The 25163-nt window shown below is 34.9% G+C and overlaps 1 protein-coding gene across 12 annotated transcripts in view; it reads left to right on the top strand.

Moving 5' to 3' along the window:
* SORBS2 (sorbin and SH3 domain containing 2) overlaps positions 1 to 25163 on the top strand; it is a 126881-nt gene that overhangs the window by 69957 nt on the left and 31761 nt on the right. For 9 of the 12 annotated variants that reach the window (XM_051967682.1, XM_051967685.1, XM_051967681.1 and 6 more), the window contains 8 exons: positions 270 to 319; positions 1410 to 1597; positions 3591 to 5168; positions 11955 to 12043; positions 14657 to 14703; positions 21833 to 21947; positions 22054 to 22182; positions 23429 to 23632. In XM_051967682.1, coding sequence (XP_051823642.1) covers positions 270 to 319; positions 1410 to 1597; positions 3591 to 5168; positions 11955 to 12043; positions 14657 to 14703; positions 21833 to 21947; positions 22054 to 22182; positions 23429 to 23632 — 2400 coding nt within the window. The remainder of the gene's footprint in view (positions 1 to 269; positions 320 to 1409; positions 1598 to 3590; positions 5169 to 11954; positions 12044 to 14656; positions 14704 to 21832; positions 21948 to 22053; positions 22183 to 23428; positions 23633 to 25163) is intronic. The other 3 variants (XM_051967687.1, XM_051967688.1, XM_051967684.1) reach the window with 1 other exon arrangement.

The raw sequence follows: 25163 nt of genomic DNA, 5'->3' as shown, positions 1-25163 counted from the left end.
GACTACATTATGGATTATTGAATTATGCTGCATATTACAAACACAAGACTTTAAAAGGGAAAATACATGTTGATGAAATAGGATAAGCCTTTATTTTTAAATATTTGACTTTCCTTTAGGAAAGTGCAGTTTTGTTATTAAGGTGAATGGTTTTTGTTGTTCTGTGATTTTGATAATTTCTTTCAGTAAAATTTATTCTATAAACTCAGACAGGTGATTTTTTTTTTTCATTCCATAAGCTTCATAGAATCATCATTCTGTTTTTACAGGCCTCTTTGTATCAGACCTCCTTAGACCGCAGCCTGGAAAGGCCTGCTAGGTAAGAAGTAATTGCCTTTGCAGTGACAAATTCAACATATTCTTTCTTGAGTGCTTGAAAGAATAATTAGAAGGTGACATTTCCCCACATTCTGGTCATATTTGAATCACTTGAACTCGTGGCAAGATTCTGCATTTAGTTGGAGTTGATATTGGATCTCACAGAAAAAAACGAGAAATTGCTTCCTAACCTTCTGTATACAAAAGTATCAAGATCCCATCTGCATTGCTGGGAGGAACTTTTCCAATAAAAACTCTGCTGTTACATATTTTGAAACACCAGATCCATAATAAATACATAATAATTAATAGTCTATTCATGTAACGGAAATAATCATTTTAAAATTGGTAAAAATGAGACCCAGATAGTCAAAGTGTGTCATCATTATCATCATCCTTTTATGATCCAATCTCTTCATTTTAAAGCAAAGACAGAGATTCAATAATATTAAGAGACAGCCTTAATAATCATAATCCCCTAGGTAGCAAATTGGAGGATTGACATTTGAATTCAGCTCTTCTCTCTTTAAATTGGATATCATTTCCAGTGTAATGTCCTGGTGGATAAATTATTGATCATTTAGGTTTTCACGTGTTTATTTTGAGTTCATAGCAATGTAGCCTTGGTCCTTAGGACTAAGTTTAATTCCTTCAGAAACTAGAATTAATATCTTGACTTTTCTAAACAAAATCTTTATAGAAGTGAAATTGGATATCCTCTTTGATTTTTTCCCCCTTCTTTTCCTATTCTTCCAGGTTAGGAGGAGGAATCTTTCTAGTTAAAGAATAATATGTTTTGATAAATTCCTTCACACCAAAGTGTTGATTTAATGAACTACTAAGTAATACCAACAGTCTTTCCATTTTAAAACAGGATCACAGATAGACTTGTCATTGCTATAGATGGAATAGATTTATTGGTCACAGAGGGAAATGTAGTTAGAATTTCAAACTTGGTGGTGGGATTAGTGATTTTACCTCTAGGTAATTACCTATTTGACCAGCATACTAGCTTCAGGTTTTCAGAAAATATTCATTTTGAACTAGATGTGGTGGTTCCTCCCCCCCTTTTTTTTTGTCTTTTTGCTTAGCTCTGCAAGTACAGCTGGTGACTACAGAAAAAGGAGGAAGAGTGAGCCTGCAGTGGGTCATCCCCGAAGTATGGCTGATCAGAATACAAACAGAACCAGCCCAACCCAAGCAGATCTCCCAGGTCCAAGCACCACCCTTATGAAATCTTTCACTGGTTCTTCTCCTTCTTCCCCTTCAAGAGCAAAAGGTAAGAGACCAATTCTTTGGCAGCTACATCATCTGCTAATTTCATTGCATAGTTCTTGGTGAAAACAAGCACCAAGATAGTGATAGCTTTTGTCTCTGTGTCTAATCAGATTCAATCTTGGGAATGAAATGTCTTTTGTTAAGTTTTTTGTTTTTTTTTAAAAGAAGCTTCTTATCTAGGTTATTTCTTGCTGATGAAACATCAATTATTGAAAGGGAATTTCCTGCCTGCATAATGTCTATTAAACATTTTATTTTAAGACTATTATATATATTTCATTAATAAACTCAAATTCAAAATACTGTGTGACTTATTAATAGTCTGTTAAAATAATGTTGAAGTATTTCCATTTTTTGGAAACATTTTTGAAGATTCTTACAATTTAAAGATTATACTTATGTGTAGCTGGAAAATAAAAACAGAAGCTGCTCTAAAAACATTATCAGGTACGAAACCTCTCAAATTTTCAATATTTTATTCTGGGACAATCTACAAAAACTATTACAATCCTTGCAAATAACACAGTGGCATGTTTTTAAAGATGGCATCAAATTTTTGGCAAATATCCTGCTTTAAAACAATTTCAAAACTCAGTCTCAATGTTCACAAATCACTGAACCACTTTTTCTCTGGTGGCTAATAATCTCCCTATATATGAGTAAACTTTGCACCCAGGGAGATAACAATCATTCTTTTAAGTCACTAGGAATTCATTGTATCTGTTATTACTACAGTTACTAAAATAGTCCCTTGGAAAGTAGAACGGTGAAAAGATCTCCCTAAATACCCAATTTACTGCTGAGATGGGACTTGGGCACTAGAGAGCAGAGGTGTATAGCGGTTGTGACCATGGTGACAAGTCTAGATCCCCAGAGCTAAATCAGAAAGGTAGAGGTTTTTCAAACTTGTAAAGGAATATGACTGACTGGATAAGCCCTGGCCAAAATGATTATAAGATAAACAGAGATGGATTCTGTTGGTGTCAAAATATCAATCCCTGGGTGTTTTTTTGTTTTGTTTTGTTTTTTTCACTTAGGGGGTGATATAAACTGTTCTAGTGGTAAGTCTAAGTAACTCTAGTCATAGCCTTCCTAAGAGAAACATGAGTCACCAATCAGCACCACTGAGGATCATAACTCTAGAACTGAAGGAGAACCTGGGATCTATCTAGTCCTAAAATGAAGAAACTGGGACCAAGAACAGTTCTATCACTTGGGCACTCATATAGCTAGTTAAGTCGCAAAGTTGGGATTCTAATCCAAGTCCTGCTGTATTTGTGGAGCAGTTATTGGGGAAACTACTTGGACACATCTTACAATTTGTTGCTATATTTGTCCTTCATCATTCTGATTGATCATAAAGAGACCAATTCCAAATTCTTTGAGCTGAATTTGAAGTAATATTTAACTCTCTTCATCGGCAATTACAAGCTAGATTCAATCTCATTATCTTCTTAAGCCTATTAAGTGCATGCTACTGTTTTTGAATGTTAATTTTCTAACATTTGGCTTTAGAGTTAAAAAACGGGTAATAATAACAGTTAATCATAACAGCTTAATCTGCTGGCATAAATTCAAATTTACAGACTGCCAATCTTTTATACAGACTGTTGGTCTTTCATATAATTGCCGCACCCTGCTATCAGTTTAATAGACACTGACGTTTTTCACGTGATGCATTTAGGAAAAAAAGCATAGCTTTAACTTTTCATTGCTATAGATGGAATAGATTTCTTGGTAATTAATTTTTTTTATTATTTTGTTAATTTTATAGACGAGAAAGCCAATTAAGTTTTTAACAGTTCTTTAGCCTGTTGTAATTAGCACTTTTCCTTTTGCTTAAACTATCTCTATATTGTTTCTAGTTTTAACTACACTAACTGCTTGCTCTATTCTTTTCTTTATGATACTTACTGACCCAATCTCTTCTCTTTGCGAACCTGTTAACTGCCGGAAATCTTTCTCTTCTGCTGGGCTGCTCTTTGGATTATAAGGTGGGGATATTAGCAAAGCATGTCCATCCCTTTACAATTATTCAGGGCACAACCACCACACCTCAAGTGAGTTAGATTACTGCAGCACATACAGGCAGCACTTGGATGTGCCAAATGATTCAAAGCGCACCATCAACTTCAAGAATGGTTGGCAGATGACACGGCAGAATGCCGAGGTCTGGAGCAGCACAGAAGAATCAGTTTCACCCAAATTGAAATCTCGCAGTTGTGATGATCTTCTCAATGAGGACCATGATAGTTTCCCTGACCCACAGACCAAGTCAGAAAGTCTGGGCTCTCTGTTATGTGAGGAGGACTCCAAAGACAGCTGCCCATTGACATGGATCTCCCCCTACATCCCTGAGAACCGGACAAGTGGTAGGTCAAGAATCAGACATAAGTCTGCACATGATGCCCCTGGGTTCTTGAAAATGTACAAGAAAATGCATCGCATTAACCGCAAAGAGTTGATGAAGTCTGAGGTGATTTGTTCTGTAAAGTCCAGGATATTACAGTATGAGACGGAACAACACAAGGGCATGTTGCGTGGATGGAGCCAGTCCTCAACTGAGGAAGTGCCCAGGGACATGGTACCCACACGCATTTCTGAGTTTGAGAAGCTAATTCAAAAGTCAAAATCCATGCCAAATCTAGGGGATGAAATGTTGTCTGCAGTCACCTTAGAATTGCCTCAGAATGGATTGTGTCCAAAACGAAGGTTTTCCATTGAGTCTTTATTGGAGGAAGAAAATCAAGGGAGACATGTCAATCAGGTTAATGCACGAAGCTATAAGCCTAAAACTCTAGTGCCAATTCACATTGAAGTGACCAGTGATGAACTACCACGTTCTCACATGGAGTTCTCAGACAGTGACCAAGATGGAATGGTCTCTGATGTCAGTGACTTTGTTCATGTAGAAGGCTCATCCTTCTGCAGTGAGAGCGATTTTGATCATTTCTCTTTTACATCGTCGGAGAGTTTCTATGGGTCCAACCATCATCACCATCACCACCATCACCACCACCATCACCACCGGCATCTCATCAGCTCCTGCAAGGGAAGATGCCCTGCCTCTTACACGCGATTTACTACCATGTTGAAACATGAAAGGGCTAAACAGGAGCATGCTGAAGATTCTAGGCGACAAGAAATAGACTCTGGCCTTTCTAAGTTAGCCTTCCTAGTAAGCCCAGTGCCTTTTCGAAGGAAAAAAAGTACTGCTCCCAAAAAACAGACTGAAAAGACAAAATCCAAGTCATCTGTATTTGATGCTCTGGACTCTGCCCTTAAGGATATTTGTGATCAAATTAAAGCTGAAAAGAGAAGGGGAAGTTTGCCCGACAATAGCATATTACACAGACTTATCAATGAGCTGCTTCCAGACATTCCCGAAAGGAATTCATCACTTAAGACTTTGAGAAAAAGCCCCCTGCATCAGCCTTTGCCTCCCCTGTCTCAAGATGGTGCTGCCCATTATCTACCCTACCAGAATGATTGTGGACGATTACCTCCTAGTGCCTCTTTTCAAGACATGGATACAACTAACAACAACCACCAGGACAATGATAGTTTCCAAGGTGGATTATTTTTTCCTTTTTTATCTTGTCTTGTAATTGAAGCAGCCACCTATTAGTTCTGTCATTTTCTGTTTCTTCTTTCCATTTCATTCATCTTAACTATTGATACCATCCATCGGGGGGAAATTATGACAAGCTGATGCTTGTTGTGACATGATGGCTCACTCACTGAACATCTGACATTTATCTATCATTTTGGACATTTATGTGTAGTGCTAAAAGTAAGTGTTGAGGCATGCAAAGATAGTAATCTCAAAGAAAAGACCATCATAGAGCCTACTGTTAGGAGAGTGGCAATTTGGAGATTGTCACTCAGACAGCAAATATAAGAAAATCTTTTACAAACTTAAATGAATATTTCAACAGAAGAATTATTTGTTTAAATAACACCTTTTGAGAGCCTAGAAAGCTGGGAACTATCGAAGGATTTTATCATTAATTCAATCCATTTAGTTCAACAAAAATATATTAAACATCTTCTGTATACTAAGCAATGGGTATAGTGAGATAGAAAAAGAGCAATAACAATACACACCCAGCTTTTAAGAAGCATGAATATAGTATGAGGTTAAGCTATGTATAGAGAATTTATTTTAAGTATTAAAATGTTAGCTATTTATATTGAGTAACAGGTATGCATGTTAGAAAGTGAAAAATACAGAGTAGGACAACAGAAAGGGAGATTGAAAAGGGAAGAATTCTAATTTGGAGGATGAGGAAAGAAAATGCTTGTAGTTGAGTTTCAGTGAAGAAAAGGATTTCACTGGGAGACTGTTACAGATATAAAGAACAGTCCATACAAATGCATGGAGCTTGGACCGGGAAGAATGAAATCAAAGATTGACTATCTGGCTGAAATGAAAATTGTTCAAACAGTAGTAATGTGAAATGAAGTTTGAAAGTTACCCTGGAGCTAGACTGTGAAGAGCTTTGAATGTTAAAACACTAAGTTTGTGCTTTTTTTCTGGTAAGCATAGGGTTTGGTTGTTATTGACGGTTTTTGAGCAGTAAATTGACATAGACTGTCCTATATATTAGGGAAACCATTTGGACATCAGCATAAAGGATGCAGATAAAGAGAAAAGAGAATGGAAGCAGGGATATTTTACAAGAGCATGAAGAATGATAGCAACAGTGCAGAAGAAGGGACTAAAGAATGAGGGCAGGAAGGATTTAAATGCTCACTCTGTGCCAGGCACTGTGCTAAATGTGAGGGATACAAATGCAAACAAAAAGAAAATCCTTAATCTCCAGGAATTTATATTCTAATAGACAAAAACAATATAAAAAGGAAAGGAAGGGATGAAATTTAAGAGAAGTTGCAGATTTTGAAATTGATGATTGAAGGTCAGGGGATGGTAAAATGAAAAGGATTTAAGATGGTTCCAAGATTTCAAACTTGGGTAATTGGAAGAATAATCAGGTCATCATCAGAAATAATAAGTGGGGAAGAGGATAAGTTTAGGGAAGAAAATAATGAATTTGGCATTTGTTTAGTTTTAGGTAGCCCTAGGTCATACAGATGGAAATATGTAGTAGCTGTTAGCTGTTGTCATCATTGTCACTGTCATCATTGTTGTCATCGGTACAGGACCTAAGCTTAGGAAACAGGCTGAGGCTAGACATACAGATTTTGGTGTCATCTCCATAAATAAAATAGTTGGAATAAGAAAATAGACAAGTCTGAGAGAGAAGGATGCCAGGGGGAGAGAGAGACAGACAGACATAGAGAGAGACACATAGACACAGAGAAAGAGAGAAATGGGGAGGAAGGGTGGAGAAGGAATGGAAGGGGATGGGAAGGGAGGGAGAGAGAAATCTAAGAACAGAGCCTTGGGATACCTACGATTAGGAAGAAGGTATAGAAAGAGAAAAAAGTAAAAGGAACTAAAGTTTCTAGAAGAAAGGGGATAGAGAATAATTTTAAATGCTTTAGAAACATTGAGGAGAATAAATGCTGACCAAAAAGAATTTTTTTTCTTTGGTGTTGCTGTCTGGTAATTAAGAAGTCCTTGGTGAACTTGAAAAGAAATATTTTAGGATCAGTAATGGAAATGGAATTCAGATCCAAGGAACTGAGAAATGGCTACTAAGGTAGAGGTGATATAGATTATTCTTCCTTGAAGGAATGTGTCAGATGAATACAAAGAAGTGACATGGGCTAAAAGGAGTAGTAGAATCATTAGAAAGAAATTTCGAATTTGGGGTTATTTTAAGATTAGGGGGAGACATAAATGTATTTCGAGGCATAAAAAAGTGGTGGAGGAGAAATTATAATTGTAAAGAAGAAAGGAGAAAATAGGATGAGGAGCATGAATAAAAAACTGGGAAGAAGGCTTCTTACCTTCCAAAAGCAAGCAGAATAAAAAAAAAAGTCTAGTTGGAAATAAAGTGGAGAAAGGGAGGTAATGTTGGCTGAATAACTTTAATTTTCTCAATATTATAGGAGTGAAGATCATATACAGAGAGAAAGGAAAGTAGAAATGGGTCAAAGAACTTGAATGTTTAAATTAATTAAGGACTAGTCTTAAGCAAAGACTTTTCAGATCTAGAAAGCTATATTTTAATCAAGGTCATCCTGAGTGGTATGTAGGGCCCAATGCACAATATGTCTACTCTGAAAGGGTTTTTTTAATGCATGTGAAGTCGGTTAGACTTAAAGGAACAAGGTGAGTTTTTTAAAGACAGCCCAAGTGGTGTGGAAATGAGAAAAAATATGTTATCTTAGTCATTAGGGTAGAGGAGTAGTTAATGGAGACAATCCAAAAAAGAGAAAAATTTGTTAGTTATTTAGAGGGTCTGGAAGACATTAGAAAGAATACTCGGGAATGTTCCCAGCAGATTTGTTTTCCTCATTATGTTTCATTTTATCTAAAAGTAGTTTACATTCTTGGTTCAGAAATCAGCTTCTACAAAAAGTTTTCCTCATTATGGACCAGAGTTGACCCTGGGATCCTAGAAATTATGCATTATGTACCATTTGTGAATTGTTCAGTCATGGGAATCCTAAATTACCACTTACTGAGTTATGTACTGAGGTACTGCAATCTGCCTGAAGGATGACAGGAATAGCCATAACAATAAAATCACCGATTCTTAGAGGAATAGAGATGTTCAATCACCAAAAAAAGAAGGGGCATAAGAGTGACAGCACTTTGAGTAGTCTCTCAGCTAGAATTTTTAAAGGGCCTATTGTGTGTCAGGCATTACATTAAACACTGGAAATACAAAGAAAGGCCAAAAAAATTACATAACCCAACTGGTACAAACAAGTTATATACAGAATAATTGGGGGTAGTGTCAGATGAGAATCACTAAGATGTGGGAGGGACTTTTTACAGATAGTGGAAATTTATTTGAAGCTTGAAGGAAGGCAGAGAAGCCAGGAGGCAAAAGTAAAGTGGGAGAATGTTCCCCACAGAGGGGGAATGCAGTGAAAATGCTTGGAATCTGGAGATGGACTTTTATATGTGGAAAATGTAAAAAGGTGAGAGGTTCTAGATCACAAGAATCCACAGAAGAGAGTAAGGGAAAAAAAAGACTAGGAATGGGCCAGTCTCTGAAAGGCTTTAAAAACCAGAGAATTTTTTCATTGAAAAGTTTTAAAAATGCTATAGAAATGTAAGCTTTGTATTTAATGTGCAAGGTTTTAGGATGATATTAACTGGGAAGGGAAAATGTGCTACATATGGATGATAATCCATAATCAAGAATTAATATTATTTACATCATTTTAAATTACAAATTTAGTCATAAAATGAGAACATGTATTTATTTCATTGGAAGTTTTGAATCATTTATGAAAGCAGATATAAATGTATCATACATAGCACAGATAAGTCCTGTATTCCCAATTAAATGGTATATATGTATGTATACACAGTCACAGACACACACACATACACACAAAGAATTAACTAAGTGGATCACTGGATAGAGTATCAGGGTAAAGTCAGGAAAACCTGATTTCAAATCCAGCTTCAGACACTTAGTAACCTTGAGCAAACCACTTAAACCCTTATTATCTCAGTTTCTTTCTCTTCTGTAAAATGAGCTGAAGAAGGAAATGACAAATCACTCCTGTATCTTTGCCAAGAAAGCCTCAAAGTGGGTCTTAAAGGGATAAACTGAACAGCAATAATATATACATATGTGTGTACAGTATGTGTATATACATATGTTTGCATCACACATATATTTGCTGCGAAAACTTGGTCATAATTCAATTTTCCATATACGAGATACTTTTTAAATCGATTTCAGTGCAAAGTGCCATGTTAGGTTTTAGAGATGCAAAAATGTACATTACTGACCTTGCTTTCAAGGAGGCAATAATCAAATAGAATAGAAAAGGAAGAATATAGGCAAGTATTAAGTAAGATGCCAGAGTTTAGAATGTGTTAAAGGCAAAGAGATTCATTTAGAGTACTCTAGGAAATTTCTATAGATTCAGAGAAGATATAGACATCAAGAGAAAAACTTAAATTCAACAGGTCAGGGAGCACTTATTACTTCTTCCAGCCCTCATGCTTTTTGTATCATTGTGTGATAAACCTGACATTCATTCCTTCCTTTAGTATATCTTCAATGCTCCAAACCAAGGGCATGAGAATAATCAGACAGAATGAGATCGAACCTTTCTCCTATAACCCTCACTTTCTGATTTTGTTGGAGATAGACTATTCTGCAAAGAAAATTCATGATCCCCTTGTTCAACCGGATGTAACTCTATGGATTTTTCTTAGCAAAGACATTTTTCTTTCTCTAGTGTGGAGTCCCTATTTTACAGCAAGAAACTAAGGCATATAGGGGTTAAACCCAAAGTTACACAGCTAGTAAGCATTTGAGGTCAGATTCAAACTCAGATCTTCATGGCTCCAGGCAGACCAGTACTCTTTACACTTCATCACATATCAACCTCTTGGATACCTTTGAGACAATTGAGACTATTTCCTTGTCACCAAAAGTTTTCTTAGTATAGTTTGATGCCAAGTCACCTGTTAGCTTCCATTTTATTTAGACATATAAATAGTTTGGGTATAGAAATAGAGACAAATTCCTTCTCCCCCATGCCCACATTCTTGCAGATCAAGGTTCAAAAGACAGAAAAGAAATAACTGAATAACCTCTTGGTTTCATGGCCCTGTTGATAGTACCAAGACTCCTTCATAGTCTATCACTACATAACTGCACCAACTTTTCTACATTGATAATAGAAATCAGAAAGCACTGAAGAAAGAAATGACAAACCACTCTAGAATCTTTGTTTAGTGAGTTCTTAGGTTTGGTTTGAGAACCATGCTTTTAATTATCAAATGAATTCAGTTCAATTAATATTTAAATTGAATCTACAGTTTGGGGTTGTTAATGCTTTTTTAAAAGAATATATCATGGGACCCCTTTGGTTGTCTGGCAAAACTTTATAAGAACCTTTCTCAGAATAATGTTTTTATTATAAAATAAAATATATAGGATTACCAAAAAAAAAACCCAGTTACATTGAAACCCATTTATCAAAATATTTAACTTCATAGTTTCCAGGTTGAGAATTCCTTAAAGGAGTCAGAGAATATATGTAGGTATGCATACACACATATGTATATACATACCAACCATAAATAGTGGTATGTGAAATTATAAAGAGACTATAATATATAAAATATGTGTAATATATGATATGTATATATGTATGTAAATTACTTTAACTGATCACTCTGTAGCATAATATTCAAATAATATTCCTCTAGGGCCTTTCTTCAATTTCTTCAAAATTAGATCAGATGGTGACTTCATTTTTAGTGTTTCCTGTTAGTCAGAATAGCTGAATTTGCTAATAAGGTTTTTAAAAATAGTCTGTGAGGCCTTGAGGGAAAAATTAGCAACAAAGTTTTGGAACACTTAGCTAAATTTCCCTTGGTGCTAAAAAGTTTTAAATAATTTCCCTTGTCTTTGCAGGCAATTCTTGGAACTGCAGAACATATAAAGATCATGCTAAAAACTACCAGTACTCAGAATTCTTATCTGTAAACCAGCATGCTCATTTGGTGCTGATGTGAATGGAATAGGGCAAACATTAGCAATTAATTGTTGAATCAAATTAAGCCCTTGGGTTTTTGTTTTTTAGATAAAAATAGACTTTTTAACAAAAAATTACATCAGCTGGGCACAATGGAATGTCACATATAATAGGGTGTTACGTCTTTGGAGAATACATTTTATAAGGCTTGATCATAATCTCTTCTTTTCAATTCTTTCTTTTATCATCTATTTCTTCCCATGACCAAGATTCTAAATTACTGTATTTTAGCGAAATGTTCCCAGGGCCCTTTGTTTTGAGTATAACCTCCAAACTTTTCTCTTGTAAGTCCCCAGTAGGCTCTCTAATGTTGACATTAGACAATAGACAATAGACGAATATTGGGATCTGAAATTCTACTACCATTAATCCAGCGTTTTCCCATAGATTCATATATTTTCCCAAGCCATCACTCAGAAACATAAGAATCATTTTTAGTTATGCCATTGTCATTCAACATTTTCCCATTTAATTTTTGTGATCTCTGGTATTTTTAACCTGTTTTCAAGCACAATCTTCTTGTGAACTGAATGTCACAAGTTTGTAATTTACCTTTGAGTTTTGTACTTTTGTTTTCAATTGTGTTGCACATCTAGTTATGTTTCTTATCTTTTAGAAAACAATCACTCATCTTGAGAAATGGTTGAACTTGTTTACTTTTTATGCTAAGCTGATAATCACCATGTACTTACCATTGTTCTTTTCAATAGAGCAAGAGTCTCCTAGAAGTTATTCATCAGCTTTCACCGACTTGGGTCGAAATGCTCCCAGAGAAAGAAGAGGAACTCCAGAAAGAGAGGTAGTTAAATAGTAGGGTCAATGAGACAGCAGGTATGAAAATGCTCCAGAAATTTAAGGTGATGTATGTGTCTCTATATAAGGTTAAGTAAGTATCTTAATGTAGTTTAAATGAAGTCTCAGGATTCCAGGGTGCAATACATAGACATTTGTAGAGTACCACAAGACAAGATTCAATAGAGAGAAATACAAGCAAACTAGGTTTATTAAGGGGAAATATAGTAAGAAGGACCAAAGGGGATGAAAACAGGACCTGTGGTAGTATGGTATATGGCAGGATGGGGTTCCAGAATCAATAAAACTGACTGGTTTTTCTAGAATTCTTAACTGGGTTAAGTAGAACCAAGTACTGGAGGGGAACCTGGATCTCAGATGCAGATCAAGCTTCAAGGATTGGTTCTGATTCATGCAGGGGGTGGAGAGAATGGTATCTAGAAAATTGGCAGTTAGCTGATATTCAACTGTCTACCAATTGGCTGTTACCATAGATCTTTTTTGTCCAGAGGATTTGTACTCTAACTATGAATATCCTTAGAATAAGAGACACATAAGGAGGAAGACCTTGGTTCAAGTATCGTCCTATCACATCCTCATTGTGGGATCTTGGGAAAGCCTCTGAATTTCTCAATATATATTCTATGAGATTATACAAATTGAAGAGAAGGTTTTGATCTTCATAGAAAAAGTTTCCTCATTTAACAGTTGACAATACCAGTGAATTCACAGGCTCACTCCCCATCCATCCATAACCCATAAATATTTGTTGCCATTATACTTAAGGTGAGCTATCTAATAAATCATTCACTGGATGAGAATATATCTGAAAATCAGACAGAAGAAATGATCCCAAGAAATTTGTGCTTATTTCTGTCATAAGAAGAATGAGATGTCAGCCTGGGAGGTAGACTATGGCTTCAGATGTTAATCTGGAATGATAAGTACTTTGAGTTCTGATATTAACCATATCTAGTTTTCTGCCTCTAACTACTGAGTCATAGAGTCATAAACTTGTGTTTGCCAGGAATGGCCAGAAAGCACTTACTGCTTTTTTCAGTGAGGTATACTAGGTCACAGTGAAATATCCTTGGTAGGTGACTTAGGGGCAAGTAGCTGAACCGAAGGATGGTTCTGAAGTTTGGCAGTTTGTGATGGGATTAGAGGAGAATTAGAAAGGACCTTAAGGACAAGAGCCATCCCAGAATATCCTGTTTTAGCCAAGACTGAGCTCTTAGTCTATATGGAGGACAGTTCAAATGTCAATCTCCATGAAGGTCCAGTTTAGCCTGAATCCCATTCCCATAAAAGATGATGAGGATCACTAGCCTGGGTACTAGCCAGAAGACAGCACAGTGGATAGAGTATCATGTCTGGAGTCAGGAAAATCTAAGTTCACATTCCACCTCAAATACTATTATTATCATCATCAAACCTGCCCACTTCAGAATGATGATACTTTCAGATGCCCCTATAGGGCACAGTGAGTCCTAAAGAGACCCAGAGTTTGATGACATGATTAACCTAAAAAGCTACTCCCCTCTCCTTTTTTTGTCATCCCCCACATGCTCTCCTAAGTACTTTTTTTTGCAAATGACAGTTCCAACTATTAAAATAACTAGTTGCTAATTTCTTAATCACCCTCAATTAGAGAGAGAGATTAATGCTTTTAAGGGTTCATATTCTGTCCTTTTAAGGTTTTATTTATACCCTGATTCACTTCAGAAGAAATATAGATCTGGTCCCCAATATAAAAAGTATTTTTGTAAGTATTAAATCTGCTCTGCCCTTTACGACTTTCATTCTCAGTTCAAAAACGAATGTATCTTTTTTGAGGAATCTCATAGGGAAATAATGGAGAAGCCAAATGAATTTTTTCCCACTTACACTTTTGCTAGATTAATACTTAATACTATATCCTATAAAATAAACATCTCCATTTTTCCTTTCAATAACTCCTTTGAAATGTATCTAAGAAAATTCCATATTTTTTTAGCCATTTGATTTAGTGTCTGACTTCACTAAATGCCTTGTGGTTTAGTGAGGTACTTGGTTTATTGCAACACTTTGCCAAGTTAAGAACAAGTTTACCTGGTACTCCTACTGAGCTAAACAACTTTCAACTATCAAACCAGTCACAGATGAACTTTCTATCACCCATAAGTTGTGCTTATAGTTAAAAGGGTGCTAGATTTGGAGTCAGAGGATATGGATTCAAATCCCATCTCTGCCATTTATGATCTGTATGACCTTGGACAAGACATTAAACTGCTCCATGCCTAAACTTTCCTCTTCTGTAAAATTAGTTTTAGACCAGATGGCCTCTAAGCTCTCTTCCAGCCTTATATCCATGATGCCATGTGATCTTCAGTTCAGGAACCAGGATAGCCATAAGATATTGAATCTCCTTGGTTTCAGAAACTAGTGAAAACTATCTGATAAAGCATCAAAGCATTGTAATTGACATCTGTGGAGGAGAGGGTCCGTAGTCGTGAAACTACAGACCTTTTGAAGAATTGGAATCTCATCTGTTTTCAGTGGTGTGAAATTGATTATCTAACTGAAAAAAATGAAAATCCATTTTTTCAGGTCTGTACTAATTGTTTACCTTCCATTTCAGAGGCTGCCAGCCAGAGCTGTTTATGATTTTAAGGCCCAAACATCTAAGTAAGTAATATAATTATTTGCCACATAAAATTTTGAATGTCACAAAAAAGGAAATATTATCATAGTAGAATTTGTATTTAACAAACCTGTCTCTGAAGTCCATTCCAGTAAATATTTTATTAAGATTTTATTTGATAGTTGATCTGCTTTATATTTGGGGGTCAATGAAAAACATCTGGATATGAAATACATCAAACAAGTTGGGGTCTAGCAAATAGAAAAGTAAGAAAATAATTCAAAGGTTCATGGTCTTGAAAAATCTCTGTACAAAATAATCTGGCTCATTCTCCTATAATTAAATTTTAGGACAAGGTACACAATCTCTGTTTTTTTTTTAAAGTGACTTATAATTAAGTGCTATTTGGACAAGTATGCATAGAGTGCCTGCTGTATAAAAAGCAAGGCATTCTGAAATGCTGACAAACATCTGCAGACCCAGACTGCAGGCATATTGCAAAGATACAAGAAGATGATGCCTATCATTGAGACTTGTTAGTTGTGTCCTATCTTCTTCATTTTGAGTTTTCTTATTAAGGATACTAGAGTGGTTTGTCATTTCCTTCTCCAGCTCATTTTACTAATGAGGAACTAAGACAGAGTTAAGTGACTTACCCAGGGACACACAGTAAGTGTCTTTGGTTGAATTTGAACCCAGGTGCTCCTGACTCCAGACTGGTGCTCTATCAGCTGCTGTGGTCAGATACTGGTCAGGCCTTGTTATTCTAGGGTATTTCCTAAAAGTTTACCAAGAGGTATTAAGAAAATACATGCTTTCTCTTTCCTTCACCACCTTCTCCATGTCCATTCCTCTTTAAAGGGGTTCCTTCAGTGTTTTTTTGATACTGCTTTAGTATCTCTTATTTTCCTGTACTTGGTTACCCAAGTGCTACACACTCTTAGGGATAGAAGGTCATTTATTTGGAGAGATGACTACATCCCCTCTAAGATACCTTCCAACTCTAAATCCTATTAATTCCTCAAGTAAAGCTAAACCTAATCCGTGCCAGGGAGAAAATAATTTTTCTTCTTTTAGAAGTCTCCAGGGAAATTAATAGATCTCATAGCCACCCAGAAAGTCCATTCTAATATTTAACAATTCTCATAGGGATGGAATTCTTTCTTTTATTTTAAATCCTTACCTGTAATTTTGTACTATTCACAATAGAGATAGGACAGATGGTTGCTATTCCCTATATGTTTACATAGCTGAGATTGAAATACTGTGTCCTCCCAGTGTTCTCCATAACAAATAATACTAGTTCATCCGTTAGTCCCTCCTCATCTGCATAATGGGAAAAGTAATCAAAATATTAAACAAGAGGATCTAAAAATAAGTCTGCTGGAATGTGTTAAACAAATTGAATTAAGAATAAGCTTTTATTTGTAAGCCACATCCATTTGGGATGAATAGACAGCTAGTCTGAGATTCAGGAAGACTTGAATACAAATTCTGCTAGTCATATACTCTATCTTCTATAACCATGGATAAGTCACTTCAACTCTCAGTGCTCCAGGTAATTTCTCAAAGCATCGGTTGCTAGATAGACACTGACCCTATCTGTAAAGGGAATATCCTTACCTGGAAATCCTTACCCCAAAGATATCACGCACGCGCTGCGCGCATGTGTGTATTTTAATCAATTCTTAAACCTGGAATCTGGCTATTTAGAAAAAGATTAACAAACAAGACAATATCTGAAGAGATTTTTGATGATATCTTGACAATAAATTTCAATTCAGTCAATTGTAAACATCTACTCCATGTACCTGTGCCTCTCACTAAGGAGATCTGGAAGGAAGGAAAAAAAGAGATAGAAAAAAGACAGAAAGAGAGACAAGAGAGAAGACACACACAGAGAGACAGAGACAGATTCAGAAAAAAGAAACAGAGAAGACAGAGACAAAGAAGACAGAGATAAAGACAGAGACTAGAGAGAGAGGAAACAAAGCAACTAGCTGTCAAGCTAGTTAATATAACATAGATAAGAAAACAATAAGATAACATATGTGGGGATTCAATCTATACACCGATAAGGTAATACAAGATAATTTGAGAGAAGGTGATAGAAAATAAACTAATAATTAAGAAAATAGGGAAAAGATTACCATTGTAGATAGAATCTAAGCTAAGTCTTAGAAGTCTTTCTACCTCATTTTACTAATAAAAATACAGATTAAGAAGAGGTGATGACTTGCCCAACGTTACACACTCACTAATAAGATCAGGATTTAAACCCATGTTCCGCAACACTAAATCCAAGGGGTTTTTTGCTCTTTGATTCGGCCTACTAGAAAAAAAATTTTTTTTTCTTATACATCAGTTTTATTAAGAAGAACTAGGGACATTTTTATCAAATTGGGGTTTTTTTTTGCCAAAAACATAATAAAAAAATATTGCATTACATTATAGCTTAGAAATTTAAAGAGCTATTATTCAGTCAGCATTTATTAAGTGCTTACTATATGCCAGGCTTTATGCTTATCATTGTAAATAAAAAGGAAAGTAAAGACATTTATTAACATTTTAATAGGAAAAACTCAAACCCACTTGGGTAATTTGCATTTAAATTACTTTAGAGATGTTACTGTCTGGCATTATCTGTCTTAGTAGTATCTAGGAACTGGCTTGTAAAATTTAACTTTTAATTCTATTTGAACTTGAATTATGTTAAAATCTATAGCTGACCATTAAATAGTAAACCTATTAGAGAATCATCCAGAATGTGTCATTTGAACCAGTTATATTGGAATGATAAATATGTGGTTAAAATTAATCTAATTACTCTTTGATAATCAGTGGGTTTTATAAAAGCAAACATTGTCTTTCTATAAAAAGATTATTAACCCATGATGGCCACAGAATTAGTCATTTGGAATGGAAAACCCTTTCTATTCAATTATATTAAATAACTCTCACCTTTATTTTATGGAGCTTTAAAAAATCCATCCACACTAAAACAAATCTTGTTGATTCTCAATGAGTATCTGAAGGGCAATCCCATGTTTAATAATGATATCATTTTTATATGCCCGTCCCCCATTATTTAAAGATAAATATAAGAGTGTCACATGACTACATTGTTGAGTTTGAAGAGTCACAAATAATTGGTCTAAACCAGGTTGTTATTGGGTTGTTGTTGGGTTTTTTTTTTTTTAGCTTATTTTATGTCATGGACCTCTTTGGCCATCTGATAAAGCCTTCTTATGATCATATATATATATATATTTTTTTTAATATGTACAATACATAAGATTACAAAGTAATTTCAATTACACTGAAATATAGTTGTTGTTTTTTAATTCCATGAACAAAAGATTAATAACCCCTGGTTTCAACAAAGTATTAGGACTGACTGGCTGACACCACAATCTCATGAAAGATTCATGCTACAGAGCCAAGAAGGAAGGAAGGAAGGAGGGAGGGAGGGAAAGAGGCAGGGAAGAAAGAAGGAAGAAAGAGGGAAGGAAAAAGGAAGAAGGTAAGGAGGTAGGGAGAAATGGAGGAAGAAAGGGAGGGAAGAAGGAAGAAAGGAAGGGAAGGAGGGAGGAATTCCTATTTTATGGTTGAGGAATCCACAGACAATAAAATTTAAATGACTTGCCCAGAGTTACAAAGCTAGTAAGTGTGTAAAGTCAAATCTTCCTGACTCCAGGTCCATTCTTCTTCTAAATGGAAAGTGTGTCTAATAGGAATGATGGCAAAGAGAAGACTCTATGTATTTTAATATTTTCTGTATGAAAAAGACAAATGAGCTGTAAAGGATTTTTTTCTTCACCTTATCTGAGGAATTTTAACAAATGAAAAACTGTTCATTGAGCGATATCTTATCAAGTTAGGATGACTTCCAAACAGATTAAAGGATAGGTTATTACTTATGAAAGATTTCTCATGAGGTCAGCTTAAAGAGAACACCTGATTAATCTTATTAAATCTTGTTTGTTTTTTTTTTTTTAATTTTCCTTTGGCTCTGCTATTTCTTCAGGCTTCCAAAATAACTCTTCCCTTCCATTAACTCCCAGACTTGTTGAAGGCCAAATCTAATCAAGCTGCTTTCTTGTCCTCTCTCTGTAACTGAAACTTTTTTTTCCAAGGTCAGAATTCCCCTCCTACCTTCCAGCACCATCAGTCATTCAGTTTTTGTCCTCAACTTCTCTGTTCTCCTATCTTCAGTACTATTGCCTTCCTTTTTGAAATTCTCCCTGCCATCGGTCTTATTGGCCTTGTGTTGTCCAAGTTATTATTCTCCCTCTCAAACTTTTCTATCTGCCTCCTTCTTACTGTTCTCATTGTCATCACTCAAGCTGGAGAAATCATTTTCCTAGCTTAAGCAATTTTTAAAAATCCTTATCTGGTTTCACTGCCTATAGTTTCTCAATAGAATGTGGGTTTGATTTATTTATACTGATTAGCTATTCCAGTGGCTAGGGGAAACATGTATTAAGACCTTAATATGTGCCAAATGCTATGCTAAGCAATGGCGATATAAATATTAAAATTATAACTGTCCTAGTCCTCTAAGAGCTTATATTCTAATGGGAGAAAGAGTGCATATAGGACAGTGGTGTTCAGATTGAGTTATAGTTTGGGAAATCACAAATATGGTAAGGAAAGCCATTCATTAACAACCCCCATTTCCAGATGAAATAGTACCAATATAGATAGACAAAATTGATTGATCAATGATAGATAGATATGCAGATTTAAGAATAATTTCCAAAGAAAAATGGAAGGAAAAGGAACAGAGAGCTGCAAGTAGAAAGTATTTGGAATAAACATGAAGACCATGTTCCCAGGGAGTAGAGTTGAATGGCTCTAGGATTCACATTCCTAAGGATAGCTTCTGGTGTTCCAATTTAGAGAATGGAGCAACAAAAATAGCAAGAGTAGCAAGATGTTTCTACGCAATGTTGTAGAACAATCCTTCTGAAAGACAGCTCATCACACTTCTGCTCAGAAACCTTCGATGCCTCATTGCAGATTACAGAGCTATAACCAGACTCCTCATCTAGCCATCCAGAGCCCTCCATACTATGGCTCTGGATGTGCCTGGACATTGAAAACAAGGGTTTCCATTGCATCCTGGGCCATTGCCAGTCCTGAATTTGGTGTTGCCATTGGACTGCTATGACTTTGGAAAAGAAAGGGAGGCTGACAATTTTGTGCAATTCTGCCTCACTTAAATCCAATTCATCCCAGGATATCACTGGTACTTAAATCCAGTTCATTCCAAGATAGCATTGGTCCTCTTTAAAAATGAAGGAACAGACAAGAATAATGACAACAGCCTTGGCCAATCTCTCCAACCTTCTCTTCCTATGAGTAGCCCTTGTTCCTTTGAAACCGGACTATTTGCTATGCTACAAACTTCACTAATTTCTATACTTTTCTTCTTACTATATATTCAATTCATTTCCTTAAGGCCTCATTTAAAAATTACTTCTTTCATAAAACATTTTCCAATTCCAAATATCCTCATAATCTGACATAGTCTTTGTTACTTCTGAATCCCCACTGTGCCCATAGCATTCTCCTATGATAGGTGGTGCAATGGATACAACACTGAGTTTAGAGTCCATTCAAATGGAACCTCAAATACTTACTAATTGTGAGATTCCAGGCAAACCAGGTATACTTTACCTGTCTCAATTTCCTCCACTTCCCTGGTTAATTGTGAGAATCAAATTAGGCAGTGTCTTAATACAGGGTCTGGCATGTAGTAAGTGCATAATAAATGCTTGTTTCTTTCTCCCCCAGTCATGGTACACACTTTATTTTGCCTTGAATTACAGTAATATAATGCAGAATTGGGATTTGAATGATTCTATCAGAGGGAAAAAACTAGTGAGGGAGAGAAGATCTGAAGAAACAAATGTAAACTTGACCTGTGGATAAGTTTCCTAACAATTGGTGCAACACAAATTAAAACGGACTGCCTTGGATAATTATCATTGTTGGAGATCTTCCAGCAAAGGCAGACCTCACTTATTGAATATGTCATAAAGGTCATTATTGTTGAGGTATAGTTTGAACTAGATGACTTCTGGGGGCTGGTCTAACTCTCTGATTCACTTTAGTCTCTAAAATACCTAGCACTGACTATCTTGCAAATAGAAAAAGAGTGCTGGATTCTGAGTTGAGAGCTGACTTTGGGCAAGTCATTTAATATCTGGGGATTCCATCTGTAAAATGTGAAAAATAATATTCGCACTATTTGCTTTGCTTGTTGTAAGAAATGTACTTTGTAAATCTTAAAACACAATATAAACATGAGCTGCTGTTATTAGCAGTAGATAATAAGTGTATTGAATATTGAAAAACTGAAAACCGAAATCCAAAAAAAAAAAAAAGTTTTGTGAAACATTCAGGTTTTGAAAGAGATGGAAAGCACAAAGAAAACAACATACAAACAACATACAATCTGACAATAAATTAAATCTGATATGTATATTTCTTATGAATTGTGAAAGAAAACAAAATTAAAGGTTTCAGCACTTAATTTATGTTACATAAAAATGCTTTGCAAATCTTAACATGATGCATGTGTGTATATATATATGTGTATGTATGTACACACATATATACATATATAAAAACAATGCTAGTTATTATTATCAACTGGATATTAGATCAGTGCATTTTATGTGTTGAAAATTTTATTCTGAACCTGATGTTTACTTATTAAGCCCTGTTAGCCAATTAGATTTTCATATGTATATCATAATAAAATATATACATGTATGTATATGCATGTATACATAAGTATAGGTATGTGGATAGACACATATGTGTGTATTAATCTCACTGAACTCCTTGAGATCAAGGACTGTCTCTTGCCTTATTTTTTAAATTGCCAGAATTTTAAAAAGAGCCAGGTTAGGTATTAGCTGACTAACTAAAAATATCTGAGATGGCATGTTGGCAGTGTGTGTTTGTGTGTGTGTGTGTGTGTGTGTGTGTGTTAGTGATATAGTTGAAATAAAGTCTAAAATGACTTTTTCTAAAATTATATATATGTGCTTCATAAAGGGAAATGCTTACCTATCTGATCTGCCAGTGTGTTAACACAATGATATGAATATAATCAATTATAAAACTAGAGATCTAATGATTTAAAAATGTCTATTGCAGGGAATTGTCATTCAAAAAAGGGGACACTGTCTATATCCTCAGGAAAATTGATCAAAATTGGTATGAGGGAGAGCACCATGGACGAGTGGGGATATTTCCAATCTCTTATGTAGAGGTTTGTCTATTCTCTTTTACTCTCAGATTAATGTGCAAAGAGGCAGATATCCATTTGATGCAGAAATAACACTTATTCATGTACAAGTAACTCTTTTTCATTTTAGAAACTCAGCCCTCCAGAAAAAACTCAACCTGCAAGACCACCACCCCCGGCTCAACTGGGAGAAATTGGAGAAGCTATAGCCAAGTACAATTTTAATGCAGATACAAATGTGGAGTTATCCCTGAGAAAGGTATTAAAAATTTCCCCTAATTAATGAATTCAGTAAGACTGATTTATTTAAAATATAATCCAGGTTAAAAGTTTTATATCAATGTTAAATTTATCTAAATGTCAAAATTCATATTTACACATCAGTTTAACCTATTTAAATATTCACTAATTCACATTAATAATCTTAAATTTTAGACCCATGAATTCTCATTATTCTATTTTCATTGAAATCTATTAAAAGTGCAACAACTCAATAAAGCGAATTTATTTACATCGTTGCAAATCATTGTGCAGTTTGTTCTTTTGGCCCTTTTCCCCTTATTCTACAATCACTTTATATAAATTTTCTCATGTCTCTATGAAGTTTTTATATTCATCATCCTTTAGAGCACAATAATATTCCATTACATTGATATACTGTACTTTATGCACCCTTTCTCTAATTGCCGGACATTTAATTCCTAAGTTTTTGTCATTCTTTTCTAAAAAACAATGAGTTTTCTTATCATTATGCTTTACTAGTTTTAGTGTCTTAATTTGCATTTCCTTGATTAGTAATGGTTTTAATCACTTTAGAAATCATGTTTGGTATTATTTTGGAAATTGTATTCATTGTACCCATGTTTATTGGAGAAATTGTCTAATATGTGGCTGTGCAAACATATCTATAAACATATAAATGTATATATACCAATTCCCTACAGATTTTGGATATGGCAGACTTTGATTTATCAGGGTTATGTGATGAAAAGATGTTTTTAACATATAAATGTATAATATATAGGTATATTTTCTGATTTTAGCTGTATTGATTTCATTTATTCAAAATTCTTTTCAAATTTTGCATAATTTATATTTCTTTTTTGTCTTTATGTCTTTTTGTCCCTTTGTCTGGCTATAAAATTTCTCCAGCCCATAATTGTGATACATCCTTTCTCTTATTTTTATATGACTTTTTAAGTTTCAGTTTTTAACTAACTGGAATTTATCATAGCATAAGGTATAAAAGGCTGACCTGAACCCCTTTTCAGACTTCCCACCATTTGGTAATTTGTGCTTTTATGTTTATTAAGCACTAAATTGCTGTGTGTATTGATTCTTAATCCTGATTATTCAGTGTCTAATCAGTCTGTTCCACTGACTTATTTGTCTATTTTTGTCTTACTTAATATACTTATAGTGACACAATATATTTAATAAATACTTTATAACATAGTTTATAATATAATTTTTCTAGTTAGACATTTTGTACATTTCCATTACAGGGGGATAGAGTCATTCTTCTTAAAAGAGTCGATCAAAATTGGTATGAAGGTAAAATACCAGGAACCAACAGACAAGGTATCTTCCCTGTTTCCTATGTAGAAGTCATCAAAAAGAATGTCACAAAAGGTGCTAATGATTATCCGGACCCTCCAATACCCCACAGCTATTCTAGCGACAGGATACACAGCTTAAGTTCAAATAAGGTAAGAAGAAATAACTTGATGATAGTACAATCTTGAATGGATCCATATGGGTCCAGATCAATTATTCATATGCATAATAACAATCATTACATTATGTTATAATATCAAGTATCCTTGTAAAGTAGGAGTTTACATATATCTAGGTTATTAATATGGATTTTCTTTTGTTCTCCAAAACATTTTCCACAGACGCCAGTCTTGTGACCAAGAAAATTGCCTATCAAAGAACATGTGGTTACTATCCTGAATTGCAAAAGTTATTGTAAACAAACAGGCAGAGACATAGATATAGCTGTTGAAATTGTTAGCAAGTACTACTTGTACTTGTTAACTCATGTATTTGAATGGAGATGTTCTTAGGTCTTTAGAAACTTAATTTGTTCATTGCTGTAATGAAAACTGTGATCCAAATGTAGGGACACACATGTATGCTAATTATCCATGGTAGAAGTAGGATAAGAGACCTGTTTCATAGCTTTACTCATTAGAATTTTATTTTTGTACTGCTACATTTTGGGTTTTAATCATAGAGAACTTATTTTGTTCATTGATATTTATGTTAAGCAAATTGAATGCAATTCAACATTGCTAAGTCTATAGAGTGCTTAAAGAACAAGGTGTTGGTCAAAAGATGGTCATTTCTTGCCTCAGGGAGCAGGAGCAAATATAATAAACACAAATTATGTTAATCTCCAAAATAATGAGGTTCAAATTTGAGGTGGGGTGAGGAAGGGGACATGAAGGCCTAGTGGGAAAAGATTTTTTTCCTTGATGGGGAATTCAAGGAAGTCTTAATGAAAGAGTTGAGTTGGATTTTAAAAATTGGGCAAGCATTCTAAAGGAAGAAAAGACATTCCCGTGTATAGAGAACAAAACAGACCCAGAAAAGTAGCATATGTGAATGAAGGAAGGAGAGTAATTCTTTTTGGTTGGAGCTTTCTATCCATGGCAGGAAGTGATAGGATGGGTAAAATGGTGTCAAACTTGAAGGCCAGGTGGAGAATTTCACTTTTATTTAACAAGAAAAAGTAGGAATCCATCAAAGTAAACTAGTGGGATGGCATGACAATATCTATAGAAATAGAAAAAATAATATGGAAGATCTGAAAGAATAGAGGAAGAATAGGATGGGGCATAAGTTAGAGGGTGGGGGTTGGAATCAAATGACTGCATGTTCCCATTATTTTTGTCAGTCAAAAAATTAAGCAACTACAATGGCAAACCATTCCAGTATCTTTGCCAAGAAAATTCCAAATGGAGTCATGAAGAATCAGAAATGACTCAAAAACAAAAAAGCAACTACTATATGCCAGACACTGGCAGCTCAGGAATTTTTAGCTATTTTTCATCACCTCCATCTATATAACTTAATCTTCTCAAAGAATTGAATCTAAGACATTCTTAATATTTCTCAGGTTATTTGGTTGTGGCTATAATTTTGGTTAAATATTTGACCTTTCATTTTTCAATAGGATTAAGATTCAGTAAATGATGTGGGTAAAAAAAAAATACCTAGTATAATTAAGTTGAT

Source organism: Antechinus flavipes, chromosome 6 (genome assembly GCF_016432865.1).
Source record: "Antechinus flavipes isolate AdamAnt ecotype Samford, QLD, Australia chromosome 6, AdamAnt_v2, whole genome shotgun sequence".
In the NCBI taxonomy this organism is placed as follows: Eukaryota; Metazoa; Chordata; class Mammalia; order Dasyuromorphia; family Dasyuridae; genus Antechinus; species Antechinus flavipes.
Note: the sequence above shows the minus strand (reverse complement) of the source record. Positions and strands in the feature narration are given on the sequence as shown.